Source organism: Cervus canadensis, chromosome 9, assembly GCF_019320065.1.
Source record: "Cervus canadensis isolate Bull #8, Minnesota chromosome 9, ASM1932006v1, whole genome shotgun sequence".
Taxonomy (NCBI): Eukaryota; Metazoa; Chordata; class Mammalia; order Artiodactyla; family Cervidae; genus Cervus; species Cervus canadensis.
The window spans coordinates 255,750-279,835 of record NC_057394.1 but is presented as its reverse complement, the minus strand read 5'-3'; the positions used below and the strand labels follow the sequence as shown (position 1 = coordinate 279,835).

General features: G+C 59.3%; 1 protein-coding gene across 1 annotated transcript in view; it reads right to left on the bottom strand.

Moving 5' to 3' along the window:
• RASA3 (RAS p21 protein activator 3) overlaps positions 1 to 22,725 on the bottom strand; it is an 85,073-nt gene extending 62,348 nt beyond the window's left edge. Inside the window, exon 1 of the mRNA XM_043477394.1 lies at positions 22,570 to 22,725. Within this exon, the coding sequence (XP_043333329.1) occupies positions 22,570 to 22,624 (55 nt within the window). The 5' untranslated portion in view covers positions 22,625 to 22,725. The remainder of the gene's footprint in view (positions 1 to 22,569) is intronic.
• Positions 22,726 to 24,086: the final 1,361 nt, after the last annotated feature.

The following is a 24,086-nucleotide window of genomic DNA, read 5'->3' as shown; positions in this document are numbered from 1 at the left end:
CCGACCACCGCATTTGAAAACGCTCCTTCCCAGATTCTTGCTAGAACCGAGTCATCAAAACTGTGCACCTGTCTAGTCTGAGAGGTAAAAATGCTGTGTGCTCTGCTGTCCATTTGTTACAAAAGGCTCTTATTGTAGGACCCGATTCCATTCCATTTATTCGGGGCTCAAAGCCGCTCCCAGCCTCTCTCCTGTCCTTCTTCCCCCTCCTTGGCAGGACAAGTTCCCCCACACCCACCCTGCCGAGCTGGCACCCCAATTCTGACGGAACCGTGAAGACGAGGTGCCGGGAGCTGAGATCTCGGCTGTCAAGTTCTGACCTTTCCAAGTGTGTGTGCACCTACGCTCCTGACTAGCTCCAACACCCTGTGGGGTGCGGCCCGGAGGGGCTGAGGACCCCACGGCCAGAAGCTGCCAGTGGTCCGCCAGCCGGGGTGCAGATTCCTGGATTCTGACCAGCAGAACATTCCTAAAAGTTGGCATTAGCGTTATTTTGGATTCCAGGAGGGAAGACAATCTGGAAAATATGATTTTGGGGAAAGTCGCCAAGGGCACTGTGGCCGTGGGCCCGCCAGGCTCGGCAAGCAGGGGCGGGCACCTGGCCTCCATCCGCAGAGGGAGGATCCAGCTTTGTTTTCCAGAAGTGATCCAAAGTTGACCCCACCGTGTCTACTCTGGTGCTACTTTTGCTTTTCTTTCTTTTTTCCCACACCTTTCTCTGAAATAGTCCTGGCTAGAAGTTGAGAAATGAAAGTTCTTAGATGTTAACAAAAGATTAAAAAAACCATTTTCTTTCTTATAAATTCAGAACTTGCACTAGTACATCTGGTATAAAACACAAAGTTTTGGAAAGAATTTTAAGTGCAAGGTGTTCCTTCACCCTTTGAGCCTAGCCTGGGGGGGGCCACTGCCCAGACCCTTTCAGACGGGGGGACCCCGAGGTCCGAGACACCGGCCAGACCTCACCCAGGTCAGCTGTCTCTGTGCTTACCTCCGGAGTGTGGGGGCCTTGGAGGGCCTGAACCCCACACCCTCTGCGCTCAGCACACCCCACCCCCCGCATCCGCAGCAGCTCCTGTTCCAGTCGGGACGTCTCTGGGAAGGACGGCAGCCACGACACAGCCGGTCTGCTCACTCGCGTGACCTCCAGCAGGCATGCGGGACCTGCGTGAGCGCGCGTGTTGCACGCCGGCCGCGGCAGCTCCACTGGAGCAGCACTGACCAGAACCCTGGCAGGCGTCTCGTTCTCACAGCAGACCTGCCGCAACGAGGCACAGCCCTCAGCTGGGCCCCTGAGGACTCCTGAGGCCCACAGCCCTGGTCCTCAAGCCTCTGCCATTTCGCGGAGGTCACCTGTACCCGCGGTGCCAGCCCCGCCCCCCACCCCCCTGTTCAAGACGCCAGGCTACTCTCAGCAAACAGGCGAGCAAGGAATATGCTTGATACTAATGGGCCCACTCAGAGGTCAGGGGGCCTGGGCCTGCAGGAGGACCTTGGGCTCATTACCCGTCTTTTCTTGGATGAGCAGGAACCCTGTGGCCAGCCACATGCACCGCCTCGCAGAGGAATCAGGAGGCGGAAGAGGGCACCCTGAAAGCGGGAAGAGGCAGCTGGACTGCAGCCGGGGCTCCGCACCCAGAGACCAGGGGGCAGCTCCTTGGAGCCATGGAGGTGGGGAGGCTGGGAGGCAGAGGGCGCCCCGGAGGCGGGACCCCTGCAGGCGGCGAGGGGCGCAGGAGGAGCAGGCCAGAAGAGGCTGGAGGCTGGCTGAGCCAGAGGAGGCGGGACACCCCAGGGAACATTCCGGAACACAGGCTTCACTGTGCCTGAGGCCACAAGAAGAGAAGCAGCTGGAAGACACACAGGTCAGGGGCGGGGGAGGCGGGACCTCACCAGGGGTTCACAGAATGAAGTAATAAAAGCTTCAGAACTACTTCTAAAGGGTTGCAGGCTCTGTGCTCAGCCGTGATTCATCCACACGAGTGTCTCCTGGGCAGGAAGTGTCTCCTGGGCGGGAGGGCAGCAGCAGGGTCCAAGACCCACCAGCCAGCTGGGACCACGTGTCTCCTGGCAGGAGGGGAGGGGGTGAGTGTGTGTGTGCCCCCAGGGTGGGGAAGGGGGCCCGTGTGCCTCGGGGGTTGGAGGGTCCATCACTGACCAGCAGAGTCAAATGACCTGATAGCCACTGCCTGCCTCACAGCCTCTCCGGGCGCAGCCACCCAACACCCACTTGCCAGGGAACCAAGGCCCAGAGCCACCAGGCAGATTTGAACCAAGGGACTTCTGGGCTGCTGCCCATGCTGCAGGTGCCTCTTAGTCAGAAGGCCGCGTGTCTGAGACGCGAGCTGAGTCCACCCCCTCTGGAGCTGGAGGACTGGGTACTCAGCGTCTTCCGGGCTGTGGCTGCCAAGCCGGGGCTTTCCGATGTGACTCCATTCCTCTGACAACGGCTGCTCGCCGGCTGGTGGAGGCTTCCCGAGAAAGAGCCCAGTGTGCGCCCCTGGGTGCGAGAGGCCACCGAAGCGAGGTCCAGGACGGTCCCGATCACGGCGGCATCCCCGACCAGCAGGGCAGGCCTCCAGGCCAGGATGCTGAGCTCCATGCCGGGCCGAGCCTCCGCAGTGCGGCTCCCGAGCCCGGTCACTCCCACTGTAGATTCGCCAGTCACCGGGGACGGACAGGCGCTGGCCGCAGCAGGGGTGGAGCCTGCCAGGGACTCACCCTCACTCTTGCCCTCAGGGCTCCATGCAGGCCTGACACAGCCGCTCCCCCGAGAAGCCCCGTCGTCATCCCTTTTGGTTCGGGGAGCAGAGTCTCTGTGGATGACTAGAGGTCCCGAGAAACACACAGACAGCAGAGGGCAAGGCTGTGGACTGGCTGCCCAGGAGCTGTATGTGGCTCCGGGTCATCACGGGTCAACGGCCCTGCCCAGAGCCGCGGCCGGGTCAGGGCCCCGCAGAGCTCACCAATCAGCGTGCCCACCGCTGCGGGAGCCAGCAGGTGCAGAGCAGGCTGACCAGCGCACATGCAGCAGGACCCAGGCCCCAGGTCGTGGCCCCTGCTCTGTCCCTGGGCACCGACCGGGCTGCAGGCTGAGTGCTGGGTGGGGGCGTGTCCAGAACCGAGGCCTCCTCCAGGTGGTTCTCATCCCATCAGAGCGTGAGGGTCTGAGAGGCCTGCAGGCGCCAACAAGCAAGAAGAATCCCGGGATCCAGGCCCGGTAGGTCTGTTCCAAAGACCTCGCTTCTCCCATGGGAGCTGGGCTCACGGACCCAGCCCAGGGGTGGGCTCCTGCCATGTGCAGCCAAGATAGGCCCGGAGCCCCACAGCGCAGCCTCAGAGCCCCAGGCCCACCTGCTGCCCGCCCAGCTTCCGTGAGCACGGGCTGAGAGCCTCGCAGAAGCGCTTCCCTGGACCCCGGCTGTCGGGGATGCTGGCGACCTCCAGGAGTGCCGTGCCCACTCCAGCGACCCACCCGCAGAGACGGCCTGTAATCTGCTGCTTGCAGAGAGCCGCAAGCCAAGCCCAAGCCAGCCACTGGGTCTGAGTCTTCGTGGCAGTTTTAGGACAGGAGGAAACAGTAAAATTAAGACTTTGGTTTTTCCTTTCTCATTCATTACTGGAAAGACCAGCCAAGAGCGAGATCAGGTTCCACGTCAGAGAGGGTGGCATGGCTGTGCCTCCAGCAGCGAAGGCCTGCTGGCTGTCCAGGGCGCGAGCACGCAGCCGCTGTCACTCAGACAGAGATCAGTGTTCTTACATAATCACATCCGTCGTTTGTTTAGTTCACTGACAACTTAGAAGTCCTCCCGCATTCTGCAGGTTATTCACAATAGTTTCCAAAATGTTGCTCACGCCCGGCAGCTGGGAGAGGGGGTGGGGTGCGGGGTGAGTCCTCAGCCCTGTGCCCATGTGGAGCAGGTGCACAGTCCGTGGAGGACGGCTGTGTCGTGCCTGGACCCACAGCAGCCTTATAATCCATCTGGAATTTGTCTATTATGGTTAGAGTTAGGATGTAACTTATTTCAAGCCAGACGGCCAAAGAAGGCAATGTCACATTCTCCAGGGAACCACAGTGTGTCTCTGTTATGAATTAGGTGCTCATATGTGTTCTGATCTGCTCCATGTCCTCTGCAATACTGTCTTATCTGTTAGGAACCTAGGAATATCTACCCAACATTTTAGAGTCGATCACATCTGTCCACTAAAGGAGACACACACGCAAGCTAACACTTCCACCCCTCATCCACCCAAGGGGACAGCACACTTCCATGACTCGCTTCCACGCACAGCTCGCCCACCCCAGAGAGCAGGGCCTCCACGCAGACAGCGGGCACACAGCCCTTCACCTCTTACACAGTCTTTCCCGGCTTAAATCTCACGACACCTAATAAACTGAATGCTCCACATTTACTCTTTAATTTATTCTTATCTGAATTAAACCACCCACTGCCCACTCACGGTGTACTGCACCCGAGCAGAACACGGGACTTTACGGAAACCCCTCCGGCCGCGCCACTGGCCGGCCGCGTGCCGTCCGGGCCGAGCACCACCCCCCGCCCCGGAGCGACTCCTCTCAGCACTCACGTGTTTAGCTCCAGAATCTGAGCCCTTGGCTGGCCTAGCCTGCCTGCTTGCTAACCAACCACGGCCCAATTCACCACTTTTCATGAACTGAAATGACCTGCATTCACAGAAGAGCCCTGCCTAACACCCACCACCGCTTCTGAGAAAGGTGGGGTGCTTCCAGCCACAGGGCTGGGGACCGGGCCAGAAGACCAGAGAGGGCAGAGGTCAGGCCAGGCAGGGAGACGGGGATGAAGGCTGGGAAGGCAGAGGGCAGAGGGCATGTCCCTGAATTAATAACACAGGAAGCAGCTAGCATGGTGTGAGCTGTCAAAACAGCAGAACGACCACCCAGAACTCCTGAAACACAGAGAAAGGGCGCCAAAGAAGCAGAAGCCCACGGCCCACGCACATCCCGAGCACCCACAGCGGAGCCTGGCAGACCTGGCGGCTTGTCCCGTGCCCCCTCCCCGCGCGGCCCTCATGCCACCGCCCAGCCCGTCACTGCCCGTGGAAGGGTCCCCACTCCTGTCCCTGGAGGCCCCACCCTCACCCTCCTGGGGACCCCAAGTGCCAGGTCAGAGTTCAGGTGGCTGCCACCCCACGTCCCCGTCGGGAAGCCGGTACACGCCACCCGCAAGATGCTGGCTCCTGTCACCTGCATGCCACCTGAGCCTCTTGCTCCCGCTCAGCCCTCCCAACGTGGGGGCTGACATGGTCACCACACCATGGCTCTCCTGGGGCTGGAACCTCGGGGAGAGGCGCCTGCCGAGCGTCCACTCCCACTGGGTCCACAGCGGGTGTCATGACCCCCAGTGACAATGAAAGCCCTTCAGCGTGTGCATGCCTGAGCCACCCCAAAGGTCCGATGTCAGTCAGAGTCCTTGCACAAAATCCTGGTTCCACAATCATCACAGGGAAGGTCCACTCCATCACAGGGAGGCGTCCAGCACACTGAAGCGGCAGCGAGTGGGCAGGTCACCATTCCCTTCAGAGCTGCATGTATGGTCAGGGCAGACCCGGATCCAGACGTGGAGCATGGCGCCCACAGCCTGACAGGGTCAGAATCCCAGGGCGCTCCCAGGGACATGCCTCTGCAGAGCCCATGGCCGGCCAGACTCCTGGCTCTGTGAGTGGCCGCAGGACGTCTGGCGGCTTCTTTTTGGTCCAAACCTCCAGCACTGAGGTCTGGGTAGACAGCAGGCGCTCTGCAGCGCCGAGGTCTGGGTAGACAGCAGGCGCTCTGCAGCGCCGAGGTCTCGGTAGACAGCTGGCGCTCTGCAGCGCCGAGGTCTGGGTAGACAGCAGGCGCTCTGCAGCGCCGAGGTCTGGGTAGACAGCTGGCGCTCTGCAGCGCCGAGGTCTGGGTAGACAGCAGGCGCTCTGCAGCGCCGAGGTCTCGGTAGACAGCTGGCGCTCTGCAGTGCCGAGGTCTCGGTAGACAGCAGGCGCTCTGCAGTGCCGAGGTCTGGGTAGACAGCAGGCGCTCTGCAGTGCCGAGGTCTCGGCAGACAGCTGGTGCTCTGCAGTGCCAAGGTCTCGGTACGGTAGACAGCTGGCGCTCTGCAGTGCTGCCACCTTGCTCTCGGTCCACTGCCCCACTCCACTCATTACAGGCTCCTCCCATCAGCCCGGACACCAGGCCAGGCCAGGCCCTCATGGCTCGTTCACAGCCACCTCTGTCTTGACTCTCTCAGAGCTCAGCCTGTCTGCACGGGGCTCCTCACTGACTCTCAACCTCTAGGCGTGTGGGCCCAAGGACACGGGGCTGACATTGTCCCCACTTATGGCTGCTCCAGGTGGAACAGCTAGAACTACAGAACCCTGTGGATGCCACCAATGTGCTTGGGGAAAATTCCAGGGGGCTGGGGTCTCCAGGAAAGATGCGGCTGCATGGCCCGTCCCCACGCCTGCACGCAGGACCGGCCTCCCAGCAACACCATAAAAAGACTCAGCACTTCAAGTACATGCGTGACACGCTCCTTCCAAAGTGGCTGTAACCACACAAGCCGCTCAAAGCCCCTCCGAACTAACAGCAGAGTGTGCTGAGCCTCTGTGCCTGGCCGGGCATCAGGGCCTCCCTGGGGCAGTCTGGGGGCTGTCGACCCCGCGGAGCTGTGGCCAGGTCACTTCGCGCAGTAGCGGCGACTCAACACAGAACACGCCTGGCCTCACTTCTGCTGACAGACTCCCCCTCCCTCCAATTCCAAAGTGGGGGGTGGGAGTGTGGAAGCCGCAGAAGCCAAGAGAGACCAGCTCCTGGGGTCCCGGCTTCTGCGGATGGGGTGCCTCTGCGGGATAGGACTAGCTGGTGCAAATACAGGGGGGCACCCCGTGTCTCCTGGGCGTCAGCTCCATGCTGTGGGCTGCGGCAGGGCGGGGGGACTCCGCCTGGAGAGTGACAGCCTCTGACCCTCAGGAGCCTGGCTGCGGGGGAGGAGGACAGCTGCCCCCCAGTGCTGAGTGCAGCCGGCCTGCAGACGACCGTGCAGGGCGCACCGCGGGGGCCGGCTCAGCTTTGACCAAGCAAGTGAGCAAATCTCAGGCCTTGGGACCCTCAAAACACGACCACGGGGCCCCATTCCGGAGCCACTGCCCTGCGTGGATCCACGCGGGTCGAGGGGCAGAAACTGGAGGAGCGGGTGAAGGTCCCTGTCTTCTCCCACCTCCAGGGGGCCTGCAGCCTTCTCATCCTTGGGGGCAGCAGAGGCTGAGGGTCTCAGAGCAAAGGGTTTCAAAAGGCGGTCCTGCCCCTCGGGGAGGCAGAGGTTCGCCTCGGGGCAGGGCGTGCAAGGGGACACGGCAGGTGGATGGGCAGGGGTGGCAGAGAGCAGGGACACCAGGGCCAGAGGCCGACAGAAGCTGGAGGCCCTGAGAAGCCTCTCCTGACCGTGGTCCTGGGCAGCGGGCTGAGCAGCACTGGCTTGGATGGTACACCCACAGGACCCAGAGGCTGTGCGTCCCACGGGCTGCAGTGCATAGGTGGGGCTTATTCAGCGTCAGGTCTCCTAAGGGGGTCTCCCCCTCAACAGCCTCGCCTCATTCCCCACACTCTACCCGGCAGCTATGGCTAGGCGGTGTCCCCTCAAAGCCCCAGCACCTTCCCTCCATCTGCTGAGGGGTGACGAACGAAAGGAACATCAAACCAGCCTGAAAGACACCCGAATCCCTGCCGCCCATCAGGAAAAACCACGTTGCTTTTAACAAACTTCTAAGAGAGAAATAGACGAGTGAGAAAGCCAGGTTGTAGCCCGTGTCGCCCACATTTCAGGACTACGACTGTCTACTAGAGACTTGCTGGCTAGCACGCTATTCCTGAACTTACCCATGACGCCCAGCAGACACCGAGGCCTGGGGACTCTGCATGACTTGCCGTTTGCTACCGCACGAGGAGGCCAAACCGCAGTTTATCTGAGGAGCTTAAAATCAATTTCCCCTGATCACGTGCTGACGTCTGTTCTGGATTTCCTGGGGTTTCCTTTATTAGACTTGAGCCCACGTCTATCTTGGAAAGGACTCTGGGTCACCTCAGCCTTTCTCATATAAGGGAGGACAGTTAAAGGCAGAGGAACTGTGGAAGTGGGCGTGTCCCACTCTGGGGCCCTCAGGGAAGGACCACAAAACTGCTTATGCTGCACAACGGGCCAGGGCCTCATCCCACCTCTAAAAAATGCCTTGCTCTTGGTTGGTCTTCAAACTTCATGGCCCCATTGAGTGGAACCTTATTATACATTTGATTATATTTATCAAAGCAACTTGTTTTGCTTCACTCTTCACTAGCCTTTGTTTTCTCTTACCCATTAATAAAGTTGGGGCAAGTTTCTGGAATGAGCTGAGAGGGGGTTGAACACGTCCTCCACCCTGTCTGGTGTTGACGCCTCAGTAGTCCCATTTCCAAGTGCAAGAGAAGCAGATCCCCCAAAGTCACCCGCGAATGACCCCCACTCACCGAGGACTGGAGACTGAAGCTGGACGCCCCCTTGGCCAGTGTCCACCTGCACAGAGCAGCCCAGCCAGTGGAGAGGCCGTGGTTGCAGGGGCTCAGCTACAGCAGAACGCCCCAGCCCACCGAGGGCTCCCCTCGCTGGTGGGTGACGTCTACACCTCGTCCCCCACGAGAGACAGGGCAGCGCCCCAGCATCTCCGGGCAGAGTCAGCACGGGGGCCACCGTCCACACCCAGCGGGGGCTGCAGAGACCGCAGACAGCACCCCAGGTTTACAAAATAGCTAACTGAGTCATTAACGCCCACTTCTCGTCATGAGAACATCGAGCCACAGAGATAAAACCACAGAATGATCCAGAAAAAAAGTTACAGAATTCAACACATGGTAAATAACATCAACTGTCACCTAAAGTCCCTAACGGGGGCTGTTCTTCCTGTTTCTCCCCAAACACACGCAGCCTCGTGTGAACCTTCCGACCACACCAAGTGCCCCGGGACACACTCAGAAGTCAGAAGCCCATCCCACTTCCTCCGGCCGCTGCCGCCTCGGAAACCGCCTCCTGGCGATGCCGCAGCACCAGCTCCCGCGGGTCCGAGCTGACTGTGAGCTTGTGCTCCTCAGGGGGCTCTTCGCCTTGAAGTCACAGTCGGCGGCCCACAGAAGCACCCGCACTCCAAAGCGAACGTGTGGGCCCAGGACCACGGCCGAGCTGATGGCACCCTGGGGTTCCCTCGTGGGGGCGCCCCGCGGCTGGGGAGGTGTGGCCAGGCCCCTGTGCAGACACGAGCCCACCCTCTCCAGCCCGGCCCTCCCAACATGGCCACATCCGCCCCCAGAATCCGCAGCCCAGCCCTGGATCTACTGCTCACGAAAATACCTTTGGCTCAAGAACCCAACGCTGTGATTCCAGCAGGTCTGAACCCTTCTGAGCCCTCTCCTCCCAGTGAAGGGAGGGAGGGGAAAGACATGACAGTTACACTCAACCCTGTAACAATCCTGTGAAATAGCTTTTAGTGCCCTCATTTTAGACGCTAAAGCCGAGGCACACAGAGGTCATGACTTGCCATAGGATACAGAGTAGAAGTGTCCCCAGCTGCCTGGCCACAGGGTCCCTGCACAGGACCCAGGGCCCGGCCCTCCTCGCCCACACCCCGAGCCGTCAGGCAGCACCTGCTGGTCCAACTGCCGGCGTCTCTCCATCACGCAAGCACGGGACCTAGCTGCTCCTTGCCCCCACACTCCTGAGGCGAGGTGGAGAGCGTGAAGGACCCACCGGGTGTTCACGGGGGTCCACCACATCCCCTTCTCCGGGACTCGCCCATGCACAGTCAGGCGCTGCACTGCAGGGGAGGGTCTCCACCCACCGGGTCCACCAGCGTGATGAACAAAAAGTCCCTGAGCATAGCCACCTGTCCCCATGGGGTGGTTGCCTGGCTAGAACTGGGCTCTGAAGGAAAGCAGAAGGTCTAGACACACTGGCCCAGGCACCCGTGGGGACCGTGAGCCTGCAGCGGTCCCTTGGAGCACTGACGGGAGGCTATCGCCCATCCCCAGATGTCTGCTCTCGAGGCAGGAACAAGCGGGCCTCCTGCTGGTTCTGCCCTGCTCCTGGGTGTCGTCTGAGTCACTCAGCTCCCGGAGCCAGCCAACGCCCCAGGTAGGGGCCTCCCAGAAGACCGATCCCTCACGTCGCCCCCGTCAAGAGCCTCACCTGCAACTCGTGTTCTCCACGGCCATTCCTCTTCTGTCCCCCACCCTGCGCCCTCGATACGAGGACCGCACAGGTGACGAGGGACCCTGAGGAGGAAGAGACAGAAGACCAAAGTGCGGGACCACAGCCGGGTCCCGAGCAGGCTCCCCGTCCAGGCTCTACTTTACCTGAGGAGGCTCGCACCTTGGAAACACAGACACACTAAAGGGGACCTACAAGCAGTATCCTGTCCCGCCGCCCTCCCGCCTTTGCTCTGCAAGGAGCCTTAGACGCCTTCGGGACGAGACAGCTCTGTCGTCTGCCCGTCTGCCGTGGGGAGCGCCCCCCGGGGCTGTGGGCCCAGGGCAGGGACACCTTCGGACAAGCCGCGCCTTACAACAGAAAGCAATGTGCTGACATTTAGCATATTCTTAATGACAAAAGTAGGCACTGCTCTTGTTCCACGGGGGTCACTGTCTTTAGAAATCTTTGTGCACACAGTTTCTATCATTTCTGAGAATTCTCCAGGTTTGGAAAGCATGCTGTGTGCAGCGCGTGCCGTGCACACATCTCACGGGTCTGTGTGTGCGCTTGTGCATGTGTGTGCACACCTGGGCGCCCACTCCTGGGGGAACAGGAGGAGCAGGCAGATCCATCCAGTCTTCCTCAGTGCCCCCCAAGGCCTGAAAACCCCACTTACTGTTACTCCCAGAACGCATGAGTGTGCACATGGGTTTGTCTCATTTACCATTCAGTCTGTAAACCCTTGGAAGGCAAGGCCTGAGAAATGCCCGGTTTATGACTCCACAGGCCTGTGTGAAGGTGGTGTCCAGCTACCGTGGGACAGGCAGGGAGGCAAATGTCACCCCACCCTTGGGCCAACTTCACATAAAGGTCAGTCCAGGGGATTTGGAATCACCCCTGAGCACCATGTGCAGGGAAAAGAGATCCTGAAAACTAATTTTCCCGCAACCAGTCCTTGTGATTACATCAGGCCAAGCTCAAAGTTCCCGCTGCTGCTTGGGAGTGACCCTGAAAAGCCAGTCCCTTACACTGACCTCCATGTGCTGCCCACCAAGCCACCCCATCCCTGACTCAGAACCAGCACGTGTATTCAGGCCTCTAACATGTCCCAGATCAGACACGCAGCAACTTCCCAGCTGTCCTGATATCTTCTGTCCAAAAGGACGCCTTGACCACTTTCAGGCCCTGTTACACTAAATCTGGACTAAATCCAGACTGGCCTCCAGCACGAGGGGGCTGAAGCGATCCACGTGCTCGGGCCAACAGCTCCTTCTGGCCGCAGAAACTCCTACGTCATGAAACCACACTGGGGTCCTAACCCAGTTAGCCGTAGCAGAGTCAGCTTGGCCGGCAGGAGCGCTTTCGGAACGAACAGACCTAAATTGTTGCAATCACACTGAATCGGGCGCCGGCAGAAAAGACGTAGAGGCCCCCACTCGGGCAGCTCAGCCTGTCCCTCCCCGTCACTCCTGCCGGGAAGGCCGGCCTGTTGGGAAAGACGCTGGCGGAGAGGGAAAGGCCCTGCGGAGAAGGCCGGAACACCCGCCACGAAACAAGCAAACAGAAAGTCCGGAGACTGAAGAAAACCATGGGCATGGGTTTTCTGCCCCCGAGATCCTTTCCTTCCGGTCAGGACGCGCACAAGCACATGCTCGGGTCCAAACGCTGAGAAACTCCTTCTCCAGATACGGAGGCGGAGCCGAGCAGAGCAGGAAATGATGAACAGAAAAAGGAAAGCCATGGACTCCAGACGGATGGGGCCAGCTGGGCTCAGGAGGCGCAGGGTCCTCTGGCCGCCCCTCCCGATGCCTGGGAGGCATCACAGAGGAGTCGCCAGGTCTCAGGGCACAGCCAGGAGAGCCGGGGTGGTCAGGCAGCTGCAGCCCACCCAGCTTGGGGCTCGGGTCCCACCAGGCAGGGTGCCCGCTTCCAGGGAGCTGGGCTCCGCACGAGGGCAGGCGGGCAGGAAACAGGAGCCTCACACTGGGGGGCCCCAGCTCCCCACCCACCACAGCTCATGCGCCCTGCTCACGGTGCTTCCCTCGCCTTAACCAAGTTCTCTCACTTGATCCCGTGGTCTCCTGGCAGCCCGGCCCTGCCCGGAGTCCTAGGAGCTCGCCAAGGGCTGGGGGCTCCCACCTGAGCAGAGCCAGGAGAGAGAGCAGCCAGACACAGGCAGGAAAGAAGCTACAGGAAGAGCCTGGCTTGTAGACCAAAAATGCCAACGGTTTCTGATACAAACACAAAACATGAAGAAATCAAAAACAACTGCAGAAAAAACACTCAAGTCACAGAAACGGCAAAGGCAGGTGTCCCAGTAGCGAGGTCCCAGCAGGCTGGGACCTGGCCAAGCTACCCTCAGGGCTCTCAGATGGCAGGTGCCCCCAAGCACACCCCCACAGACCCCCGGGTTCGGCCCACATGAGCCCTGTCTGCAGCCGTCACCACGCCCGGCGGAAGAAACAAGAGTGAGAATTGCTTGAGGAACTGGAACCTTTTCTAAACTTCACGCACCTGCTGCACAGACAAGGCTGCTTCCCTGGTGCCACTGCCCCCAGACAGCCCCCGGGCGTGTGCGCACGCACAATCATGCTCTGACAAGAGGAGCCCCCGTGAGGTGCTAAAGGCAAACAATTCCTGCTCCCAGCCAAGCCCTTGGCCTCAGGGGCATAGCCCTCTCTGGGGGAGCCTTGGGACCCTGCACGCTGCCAGAAGGCCCTGGACACGCTGCACCTGGGTGGGGTGTGTCCTCTATGTGAACATCATATACAAAGAGCTCTCTGCCCTTGAAAGTCACCCCTACAAAGCAGATAAAATACCCAATTGTCTGATCGTAAGTTAAAAACTGTTTATGGCGGTCAGCCCCAGGACAGGCCAGCAGGGCGGTCGGAGGAGGCTGAGCTTGCCAGCCACAGGCCTGAACGATCTGGAAATCCCCAGCCCGCCCGCACCCCAGAGGCCATGGGAAAACCCACCCATCACAGCAGCCCACTGCAGTCTTCCACAAGGAGTCGGTGCAGCAGCAGCCCCTGGGGTCTGCACACTGGCGGGATTCCTGGAACCAGGTCGTGCTCCTGCATTTCTGCTGACAGCTCTGTGCTCCATCTGAGCTCTCCCTGGAAAGCCCCCATTCAGCTGGGCCCAAACAACCAGAGGTCCAGTGGCTCGAGGCTGGGACAGAACCTCCTCCCCCACCCCCACCCCCAAGTTCAACAGCGCCGCCCCCCTCCCCCCCACCCCCCACCCCTCCCCCCCCGCCCCGGCCACCACTTGTTGCCTACCCAGTCTGGGAGCTTTTCCTGCACAAGGCCACCCCTGGGCCAGCAGGAGGAAGGGATGGTCAGAAGCCAGAGGGCAGGCGCCAGGAAGAAACAGTGCTGCTCTCACCACACAGCAGCCTGCAGGTTGTCCACGGGGAGCCCAGCCCCTGGCTCTGTCCCCGCGGAGCCCAGCCCCCGGCTCTGTCCCCGCGGAGCCCAGTCCCGCATCTGAAGCGTGATCTCAGGTGAAGTTGCTCAGTTGTCCAGCACCTTGGCTGGGAGGTGGTCAGCAGGCCCTGACCTCGCTGTCCTAACCTCACAGGTGTCGCTTGGCTGAGAATGTCCCCAAATGCTCTTTCCAAGATTCTCAGGGAAGGGGAGGCCCTGGAGGGAAGTCAGCTGTCTGCTGAGGAAGTGACTTGACAACACACCCTAGAGGCTGTTCCTCGTTGACCTGGGTAATTACAAGTTCATCATCAGACAACTGAGGCAGTCCCCTCTCTCACTGTGTGACTTTGGGAAAGTGACCTGGCCTCTCTGAGCCTTGGGGGAGGGGCCAGAGAAAACATGTGCCTACACACGGCACAGAGTCGCGACCAGACTTGGACGCTACCGTGTCCGCAAGGACACCTGCTGCTCCCCGGCATGTCCAGGGCCCTGCAGGCAGGTCCAGCAGCGTGAAAAAGGCCGGAGCACAAACTCAGGTCAACTGGCCGTTCCAGTCCCTCCCACAGAATGAAAAAGGAAAATGACATCTTTTCCTTAAAAGAAAAAATCACGAGACAAAGCTACAAGATGACCCAGGGGCACAAGCAGCTATCCTCAGCCACCAGTGTGAGGAGGTCCTGGAGGACCACTCTGTGTGGCCTCTGGAAAGGAGAGTCACACAGAAATAAAGGCCCTGACTCTGCTGTGAAAGTGCTGCACTCAACATTCCAGCAAACTTGGAAAACTCAGCAGTGGCCACAGGACTGGAAAAGGTCAGTTTTCATCCCAATCCTAAAGAAAGGCAATGCTAAAGAATGTTCAAACTACCGCACAATTGCACTCATCTCACACACTAGCAAAGTAAAGTTCAAAATTCTCCAAGCCAGGCTTCAACAATATGTGAGTTGTGAACTTCCAGATGTTCAAGTTGGATTTAGAAAAGGCAGAGGAACTAGAGATCAAATTGCCAACATCCGTTGGATCATCGAAAAAGCAAGAGAGTTCCAAAAAAAATCTACTTCTGCTTTATTGACTATGCCAAAGTCTTTGACTGTGTGGATCACAACATACTGTGGAAAATTCTTCAAGAGATAGGAATACCAGACCACCTGACCTGCCTCCTGAGAAATCTGTATGCAGGTCAAGAAGCAACAGTTAGAACTGGACATGGAACAATGGACTGGTTCCAAACAGGAAAAGGAGTACATCAAGGCTGTATATGGTCACCCTGCTTATTTAACTTCTATGCATAGTACATCATGTGAAATGCTGGGCTGGATGAAGCACAAGCTGGAATTAAGATTGCTGGGAGAAACATCAGTAACCTCAGATATGCAGATGACACCACCCTTATGGCAGAAAGCAAAGAGGAACTAAGCCTCTTGATGAAAGTAAAAGAGGACAGTGAAAAAGTTGGCTTAAAACTCAACATTCAAAAAACAAAGATCATGGCATCCGGTCCCATCCCTTCATGGGAAATAGATGGGGAAACAATAGAAACACTGAGAGACTTTATTTTTTTGGGCTCCAAAATCACTGCAGATGGTGACTGCAGCCATGAAATTAAAAGACACTTGCTCCTTGGAAGAAAAGTTATGACCAACCTAGACAGTATATTAAAAAGCAGAGACATTACTCTGCCAACAAAGGTCCACCTAGTCAAGGCTACGGTTTTTCCAGTAGTCACGTATGGATGTGAGAGTTGGACCATAAAGAAAACTGAGCACCAAAGAATTGATGCTTTTGAACTGTGGTGTTGGAGAAGACTCTTGAGAGTCCCTTGGACTGCAAGGAGATCCAACCAGTCCATCCTAAAGGAGATCAATCCTGGGTGTTCATTGGAAGGACTGATGCTGAAGCTGAAACTCCAATACTTTGGCCACCTGATGCGAAGAACTGACTCATTGGAAAAGACCCTGATGCTGGGAAAGATTGAAGGTGGGAGGAGAAGGGGACGACAGAGAATGAGATGGTTGGATGGCATCATTGACTCGATGGACATGAGTTTGAGCAAGCTCCGGGAGTTAGTGATGGACAGGGAGGCCTGGTGTGCTGCAGTCCATGGGGTCGCAAAGAGTCGGACACGACTGAGCAACTGAACTGAACTGAACTGACTCTACACACAGATCATACCTAACCGGATCCACTGTCAAGTTCAAAACAAAGCTCCAGACAAGGTTAATTGTCAGCATCCCTCCCTCAAATGTCCTGGAAATCCAGAAGCCCAGGCCCCTTCCTGGGATCCCACCAGCTCTGGAGAGCGGCCGAGGGGGAACCAGTGCCAGGAGAGGGTGGCGCCCAGGCCCTGGTCCTGGTCCTGGTCCTGTGGAGGAACCAGCGGCCACCAAGCGAGCGGGACTGTCTCTGGAGCAGCGCCGGGGCAGCAAGGCTAGCGGAGCACAGCCCCGACTGATTGAGGCTCCAGACGCCGAGTCACCCTGAGTCCTTTGCGGCGACTTTGTGTACCTTCGGGTTCCATCCTGCTGGCAATGGGGCTGAGACAGCCACTTCTTGCGCTTTGGAAACCATTCAGTTAACAGGAGCAGAAACTATGCAGAGGAAAACACAGGCCCCAGAGACACCCCTGGTCTGACTTAGGGGTGAAGGGCATAGTACAGATCGAACCTGAGGGGGGTTCCAGACCCCCAGAGCAGGCGGGCCTCGGGGTGGACAGGCAGCCTCACTGAAGGGGTCCTTGTGGGATACTGACCATTCCCGCTACAGGCTACAGGCTTGCTCAAAGACCAAAACGGACAAGGCCAAATCCTAGGACAGACCTGGCCGGCCGGGAGCCACCCTGTGTACAGAAACACGAGAGTGTTTGCAGACACTCGGAGGACTAGGGCCAGCACCTGGTCCCCACTCTCCTGTTGATCCGTCACGTCCAGCAGAGAAGCGTCCCGGACACTGATGCCGAGCCGCTCTGAGCCCCCCAGCAGCACCGTGTGGGAACACATGTGGGTCCACCCCTGGCACGAGCTGCACGTGGAGTCGGGAGACTTGATCACAGAGCGTGCGATTACCCTGCAACCTGAATGTGTAAAGCTGTTGAATTTTGGAAGCTGCCTCACACTTAAAGAAAAGCACAGGGTCCTCTGTGTGGACGGCGGGACTCCAAGTTCCCTGTCATCCGGGTTAGAGTTTCCTAACCACAGGGCTGCAGCCCAAGATGCCTGCGTGTCCGCGTCCATTCGAGGCTCCTGCCTTATGCACCCTGTGCTGGGTGGCTGCCCGCCACCTGTCCTGCCTGCGTGAGCCTCTGCAGTCCAGGAAGTCATCTTCCTGGGCCCCGGTATCCTCTGCAGAGCATTGTTCCCTTCACATTTTAAGTGGCTGTGATTTTTAACTCTTCGTTTAGCCATCTATATACACAACAGTAATGGTCTTGCTTCTTCCAACAGATCTATTTTCTCTTCCTACAGATGTGTCTCCACACTCCCCAGCTGGGGTCCAGTGGACAGACATGCGTGGGGTCGTTTCCACAGGTGTTTGTCTCCCTGCTCTTCTGGGGGACCGTCAGAGCCGAGCGGGCTCTTCACGCCGCTGTCTGTCCAGTCGCACCCGCGGCTTCCTGCAGGTCACATGGCCCGGCTGGGCTCCAGCTCATTTCTCTGAAAGCTGCAGAACCCTCCTGGCTCATCGTGTAATCACCCCTTCAACTGGCATTTCTCAGTCCTCTGAGCATCACCAGCAACCGACAGCAGCTGGAACACAGACCCCCATCCTGATGGTAGGGTGCAGAGGACAGGCAGCCGGCAAGGACCCCACCTCCCCACCTCGCCTTCCTCTCCTGACTCGGCAGGAGCCCTAACCTGTTACAGGACTGACTGAACAAGCAGCTTCCAATTGCACCAGCTGCTCCTCCCATCAAGACCAGAGCACCGCGGCGCCTTTGTTCACACTGGCTCACTGAGCAGCACACAAAGGGCCATGCCCGGGGCCGCTCCTCCTCTCCCTGCGGCAGAGCACGCGGATGCTGAGCCCGCCTGGCCGTGCCTGAAGCTGCAGTCAGCCAGCAACTGCCCAGTACTCCGTCTCTGGCCGCCCGCCCTTCCTGAGCGACCAGAACCCAGTGGACCCTCCTCCCTTGGAAGCAGGAGGGGTGCCTGCAGCCTCCACTTTCAGGTGCGACTTCCAAGCGCCGCTTCTCAGCTTCGCTGCTCCCACTCGGGTTGTTTCCATAGTGTGATGCGCTGACTCCCAAACGCCCTCGGGAGGGTGCGAGTGTGGACTCGAGCATGCGCCTCGTTAGCTTGAGAGGAGAAGTCCGGACATTTCCTGCCAAGTGCCGACCCTGTCCCCAGGGCCCTGCCCCCGAGGCCCTGCTCCCTGCGAGCCGGGCTCCACGGGGGCAGCCGACTCGGTCCCTGCTCCTGTCCAACCCCACCTGCACGAGTTCTGTCCCCCACCTTTGTCCCAGCGCCTGCGCCCAGGGACCTCGCACCCCGTCCTCACACAGGCCTGTCCCCTCCGGTGGGGATGGGTGACCCTGCTGTCCAGGCTCACTGCACGGCGAGGAGGCAGCACAGGGCCCCGCGAGCTGGCAGGCTGGGACTGTGGTGGGAGACTTCACCTCCCTCCCTTGATGGCGACAGCAACACCGCGGGCTTGTGAGAACACAGGTGAAGCGAGAGAGTGTGCACCCCAGACCCTGAGGTGTGCACCCCGCCCCAACCCACACGCCAGCACACTCCCCTTCCTGGGAAGCCCAGAGCCACAGGCTGGGTTAGGACCGACCTCACTGCCCCAGGCAGAGCCAGCCTGCACACTGGTCCTCAGGGGCTGAAAATAGCTTGAGAGCCTAGCTCGGTTAATAGAATATCCAGGTTAATTTTAGAATCAGAGAGCTCCGGAGAATATAAAACCCCCGACGCCAAGAACCGTGTGTGGCCAGCACAGCCCCTCCTCCCACTGTCTCTCTCTCTCTCTATCACACACACACACACACACACACACACACACACACACTGTGACATCACCCATCATGTTCACAGACCGTGTCCTCCGACTGAGCCCTGTGAAGCCCTTCTATTAAAAACCATTTCAAATTACAAGCCCTCATCTGAGCCTCACAGACCCTGTGATGGGCATACCACTGCTTCCCACGGTGGAAATCAGGTTGAAAGTCACTCTCAGACCTGGAATCCTGAACTCTCAACCCCTGGGGTCCAGGGCTTCTTCGCCAGGCCACCCAGGGTCCCTCCCAGCTCCCTCCTGGCCCAAGGGGACTCCTGCTTCTCGAAGGATGTATTTGCCAGTGGGCAGGCCCACAGCCAGCCAAGGAGGCGCGGAGGTTCCCTGCTATGCCCGTGCTGCACCCAGGCCGCCCTTGCCCTTGGCGGTGACAGGGCTTCAGCTGTCACCGAGGAGACAGGAGATGGAGAAGGAACAAGGGGCGGGTGCTCTAAGCGCCTGGGAGAAGGGGGCCACTTCTGGACCCAAGAAGGAAGGCCTTCCCGTGGCCTCACTCAGGACTCACCACAGATCCTAGATGCCCTCAAACCTGACACTCACCACAGATCCCAGATGCCCTCAAACCCAACAACAGTCCAACCACAGGCTGGGCTAAGGGGGCTTTTCTTATCCTCAAGTGCAAGGCCAGGATTATCTGTTTTTTAGCTTGAGAGAAACCCCTCTGTATTGCTCTTAACTGAACACATTTATTGAGACGACACTTTTAAAAACAAGGAGTAGCTATCATGGAAAAGGGAAACATCACTGGAAAGTCAAGTCGTGTCACAAGTCCCAGAGGAGCGCCAGGCACAAACGGTAGCGCGGGGCAGGGGGCTCCCCATGGGGGTCTGCACCCATCCTGCCCGCAGTCGCTTCCCCCCCGGGGCTAAAGCCCTGACTCACGGAAAGTCAGAAGAGCACACTTCCTCAAAGTAGCCTCATAGGAAGTGTGCTCAGTCTTACTTGACATGAGACACTGCTGTTACCAAAGATAGACCATGGGTAAGATAGCCAAGTGTGCAGAAGAACCATCCAAAATAACTGCAAGATTTAAGTGGGGAAAGACACAGGTTCTTTAAGACAAGGACTTGAAATAGTTACAATAAAAATACCTTACTTTTTCCCAGCACTTTCTCATGTATTATCTCATTTACAAAAGGTGGAAGGAAAAAGAAAGGGGAAGAGGAAAAAAGGAAGAGATTCTTCCCATTTTCCCCAGAGTTAGCCTCTCAATGACCAAGCACCACTACATATTCCAGACTGAGGACTACAGCTCCACCCCGAAAAGCTCTTCAGCTCCCCAAAACATTCTGCCTTTCCTCTCAGCACTAGGAACAGTGATGTTGCTGACGGTATAACTGGAGGGAGAATTCCTCAGTCTCTTTCTGGGGGGGCGGGGGTGGGGTAGGGAAGCTCCCACAGGATGCTGCAGACAATGACTGTCGGCATTTTGCAAATGGAAAAATGAGGCCATGAAAGGGGCGGGGGGGTGCTTGCCCTGCTTCTTCCAGCCAGCAGGCCACCAGCAGACTGGGGCATGCTGCCAGCCAGCCCCAAGACAGGGTTCAGAATGAATGGCAGATCGGCCAGGGTCCCCCAGAGCCAGGAGGCGGGTCCGCCTGCATAGCCGCCCCTCCTCCGGGTCAATGCTGGTGTCCCTCCTCATCGGCCTGCCTCCATGGCCCAGCACTCAGGCAAGTCAGAGTCAAGACTGGCCACAGCAGGGGAAGCAGGAAAGAAGTGGAAAGCTCGGGGCACCGCCCGCCAGGCTCTCCTACTCACAGTGGAACAAGACTAAGCCCCTTGACCAGCTCCCGCACTCCCCCTCTGGGGCCAGGCCCAGGTTCGAAGTCAGCGGCAAGGCCCAGACCGCCTCTTTGCTCCAGCACAGGAGGAGGCCCTACCTGTGCTCCCCAGCGACAAAGGGGACAACCCCACACGGCGGGTGAAGACCCTCAAAGGCAGGAGAAGGCAGGGGCTTCTGAGAACTGAAACCATGCCCAGGGATCGGGACCACTATGGACAGGCGTTTCTGCTCATCCTGTCTGCTGCAATCCCCAAACATCAGGGAGGGGGGGTCTCCAACAGCTCTAATAATACCAGTCCCCAGTGGGTTGGAGCAGCAGATGTTCAGTGGCTGCACTAACCCCCCACTGAGCCGGGCGCTCCTCTCACTTGTTTAAAGTGACACACACAGAAGAGAGAGAGCTTAACCAAGCAGCATCTCCAAGCCCCTTCCCTCCAGGCCTGGCCCATCTGTGTGGGTCCAGAGCCTCCCCGAGGGCGTCCTGCCAGGCCAGCAGAGTCCCTCTCCTGGACCTGCAGGGGCCTGCTCACCCTCTGCTTCTCAGACTGGGCCATTCTGGAAAGAAGTCAATTTTCTCGGCTTCCTGACACAAGTCCAGGCTGGCCGTGCGGGGCTTGAACTCCAAAGTCCCCAGACCCCCTCCTGCCTGCTGCACCCAGAAGCCTGGCACACCCCCACGGCCGTGCCCCACCCCTTCCTGTCCCCTGATTAAGGAAGCAGCTCAAGGCCTCTGGTGTGAATCCCCCTCATGCTCACTGGCCCTGGGGCTGAGAGGCACTTTCCCTGCCTCACTTCAGGTGGAGGGCCATGCTGAACCTCTCGGCAGAAAGTGACAGCAAATTCCAACCAAGTAAACAAGAGAAACCCTCTCCAGGCAAGCTCCTCAGGGCTGAAGTGTGGCCCCATCCAATCTGCAGTGCTTCTGAGCCAAATATCAACAGCGTCTCAGCGATGATCCATAAACCAAAATAAAGCAGACAGGAAACAACACGCTGATTTGGGGTGGCTGGAATTCCTAAGCAGCATCAGATGTCATCAACAACTGACGCTCCAGCAGTCACTGTGGGCCTGGCATGGTTCCCAGAGGCCCTTTTTCACATGGGAATGTGGAGGACCCGGGGGTTCAGTGAGCAAGAAGGACCCTGAGAGGGCAGCTCTTGTGGGCCTTAGAAGCTCTCTCCAGCGAGAGCTGTCCTCTCAGCTGGCACGCCGATGGCAATGACGGGTAACGGTCACTCCAGGCACCGGTCTTGTTTTGGGGGAGCTTGTACATCACCCTTCCCAGTCAGAAAAAGCAAGTCTCTCCACATAAACCCAGGAAGTCCAGACACAGCCTCCCAGCCCCTCCCCCAGCTCCTGGGTCCAGTGAGCTGCCCGCGGCTCTGGGGACACGACCTGAATGGCAGGCCCTGGTGGCCAAGAGCTCCCTCCGCCAGTTCTCAATGGAAGGGGGAGGGGGTGGCTGTCCTGGAGCCCTGCCCTGAGACAGCCCTGGGCCAGAGCGCCGGCACACAGTCACAGGCAGACACACACAGAGACACATCCACCTACACAGCCGCCCGCACACCCAGGCTCCGGTCAGCCACCCGCTCGGCCCCTCGCCCCGGAGGGAAGGTGAAAGAGCTCCCACGTCCCCAGCAAAGGAAGTGTCTGGGAGCCGCACTCAGCGAGGCGCGGAACCCCAAGCTGGGTGTTTCTGGCACCTAAGATTCTCGCATCCGGAGAGCCCCCGTGCGCGCACTCGTGCACACGCAGATACGCAGTCCCTGGGGACCAGACCCAGGTCCGGCGGAGCACCTCCCCCTGCTGCAGTCGACCCTGCCTCCGGGGACTAGGGGACGCCAGCGGCGGGGAGCTGAGTCCCCCAGGGCCACCGGCCCCCTCGGCCCAGGCCGCCCTCGGGGCAGGCGGGGAGAGGGCCGCCTCTGGGCGTCTCTGGTGCTGGGGAGGGGGCCGCGGGTAGGCTCTCCCGGGGTGAGGAGGGGGCCGCAACCGGGGAGCGCGCATCGCCGGGAAGCGCCAGGGCCGTAGACCCCAGCGAAGGGGTTGGGGACAGGGGGAGCCCGCCGCGAGCCCCCCGAAGACTCCGCCGCCCCGCCTGTTCCTGGGAGCTCACCGATCTTGATCTTCACGCTCTGGAAGACCCGGAGCCCCTCTTCCTCCACCGCCATGCTGGGTCCGCCGGGATCCGCGAGCCGAGCCCCGCGGAGCAGCCGGAGCCCGAGCGGCGGCGCAGTCCCCGCGCTCCGGGCCAGACCCCGCGCCCGCGCGCCCGCTGCGCTCCGCCTCCGGCCCCGCCCACACCCCGCCCACACCCCGCCCATTGGTCGGGGAAGCTGGCGGGGGCGGGGAGGCCACGCCCCCTGCCCCGGTCGCCCAAAGCCCGCCGCGGGGCGGAGGCGTCACCGTCCGGCCAAAGGCGCGATCCCAGCCGCCCATTGGTTCAGGGCGAAGAGGGCGGGGAGGCTCCGCCCACATCCCAGGCCCGAGGGGCAGGTTTTGTATCCGCGAAGCATCCCAGGGACCGCACCGGACTCCTGGCCGGGCAGGGAGGAACCGGCGGGGAGTGCGGGGTACAGGCCGGCGGCGGGAGCAGGAAGGCAGTGCATTGGGAAGCAACCGGAGGGGCGACCGGGCTGGTTGCTGCAGGGGAACCAGGCCGAGCAGCCGGGTGTGCGGGGGGCGGCGAGTGCTGGGTGTGGGGACCAGGCGGGGGCGTGGGAGGGAAGACACATGCACAGGGATTTAAGAAACGCAAAGCTAAAGATGGAAAAGGAAAAGAATTCCCTGGCCCAACTCAGCCCCCTCAGAGTAGGCTCTGCAGGGGACCTGGGATCTGGAGGGGCGGGCAGTCCGGGTGAGACCCAATCCCTCCAGCTGCCAACCTGCTGGTCCCGGACCTCGGCCACCCTGGCTCCCAGCTTCTCACAAGGCCAAGTGCACTCCTGTCTGCCCTCCCTGCCCCCAGGCTACCATCCTCAGAGCATCTTCTGTGTCTACTAACTTCACATCCTCTTCCCTTCCTCTGGCTTCAGAGCGCCCAGCACCACACAAGCACATACACACACCAGAATACAAGCATAATAAAGAGAGAGGCCTGTTCTCTTTGTTACTTTTCCTCACTTCCTTAAAGAAATGTTGACGTGTGTATTGAGAAAAGTTAATGACCCTCTTCACCCAGACTACTCGAGCCTCCTTCCAGGTCCTCAGTCATCTCCTGGAGTTTATCTTCTCAAGACCTTCACAGGAGGTGTTTACTGGGGTTTAACAGGAAGGTTAGGGCAGCAGCCCCACCTTGGTCCAACCCCCAGTGATAGCTGCTGCATCCTACTCCAGACCTTGGGGGCTCCTGCAGTAAGCCAGCCTTCTTTTGATCTGACCTGGGAGAGCTTTGCCTCCTCCCAAGTTTCTCAGAGGATCTGCTTGAGCCCCAGGAGTAGATGCCTTGATGACAAGCTGCTCGCCAATGCAGTCTTCCTTCCCTCACTCCCTCTCAGGACTCCCCTTCTGAGAACACTTCCAAAAAAGGCCTGTACACTCTGATCTCTGCTTCAGAGTCTGTTTCCAGAGAAACCAGCATAAGACAGTTGGGACCAGGAGTGTTCTAAGAGTGGCCTCTGTGATGGGGTTTGA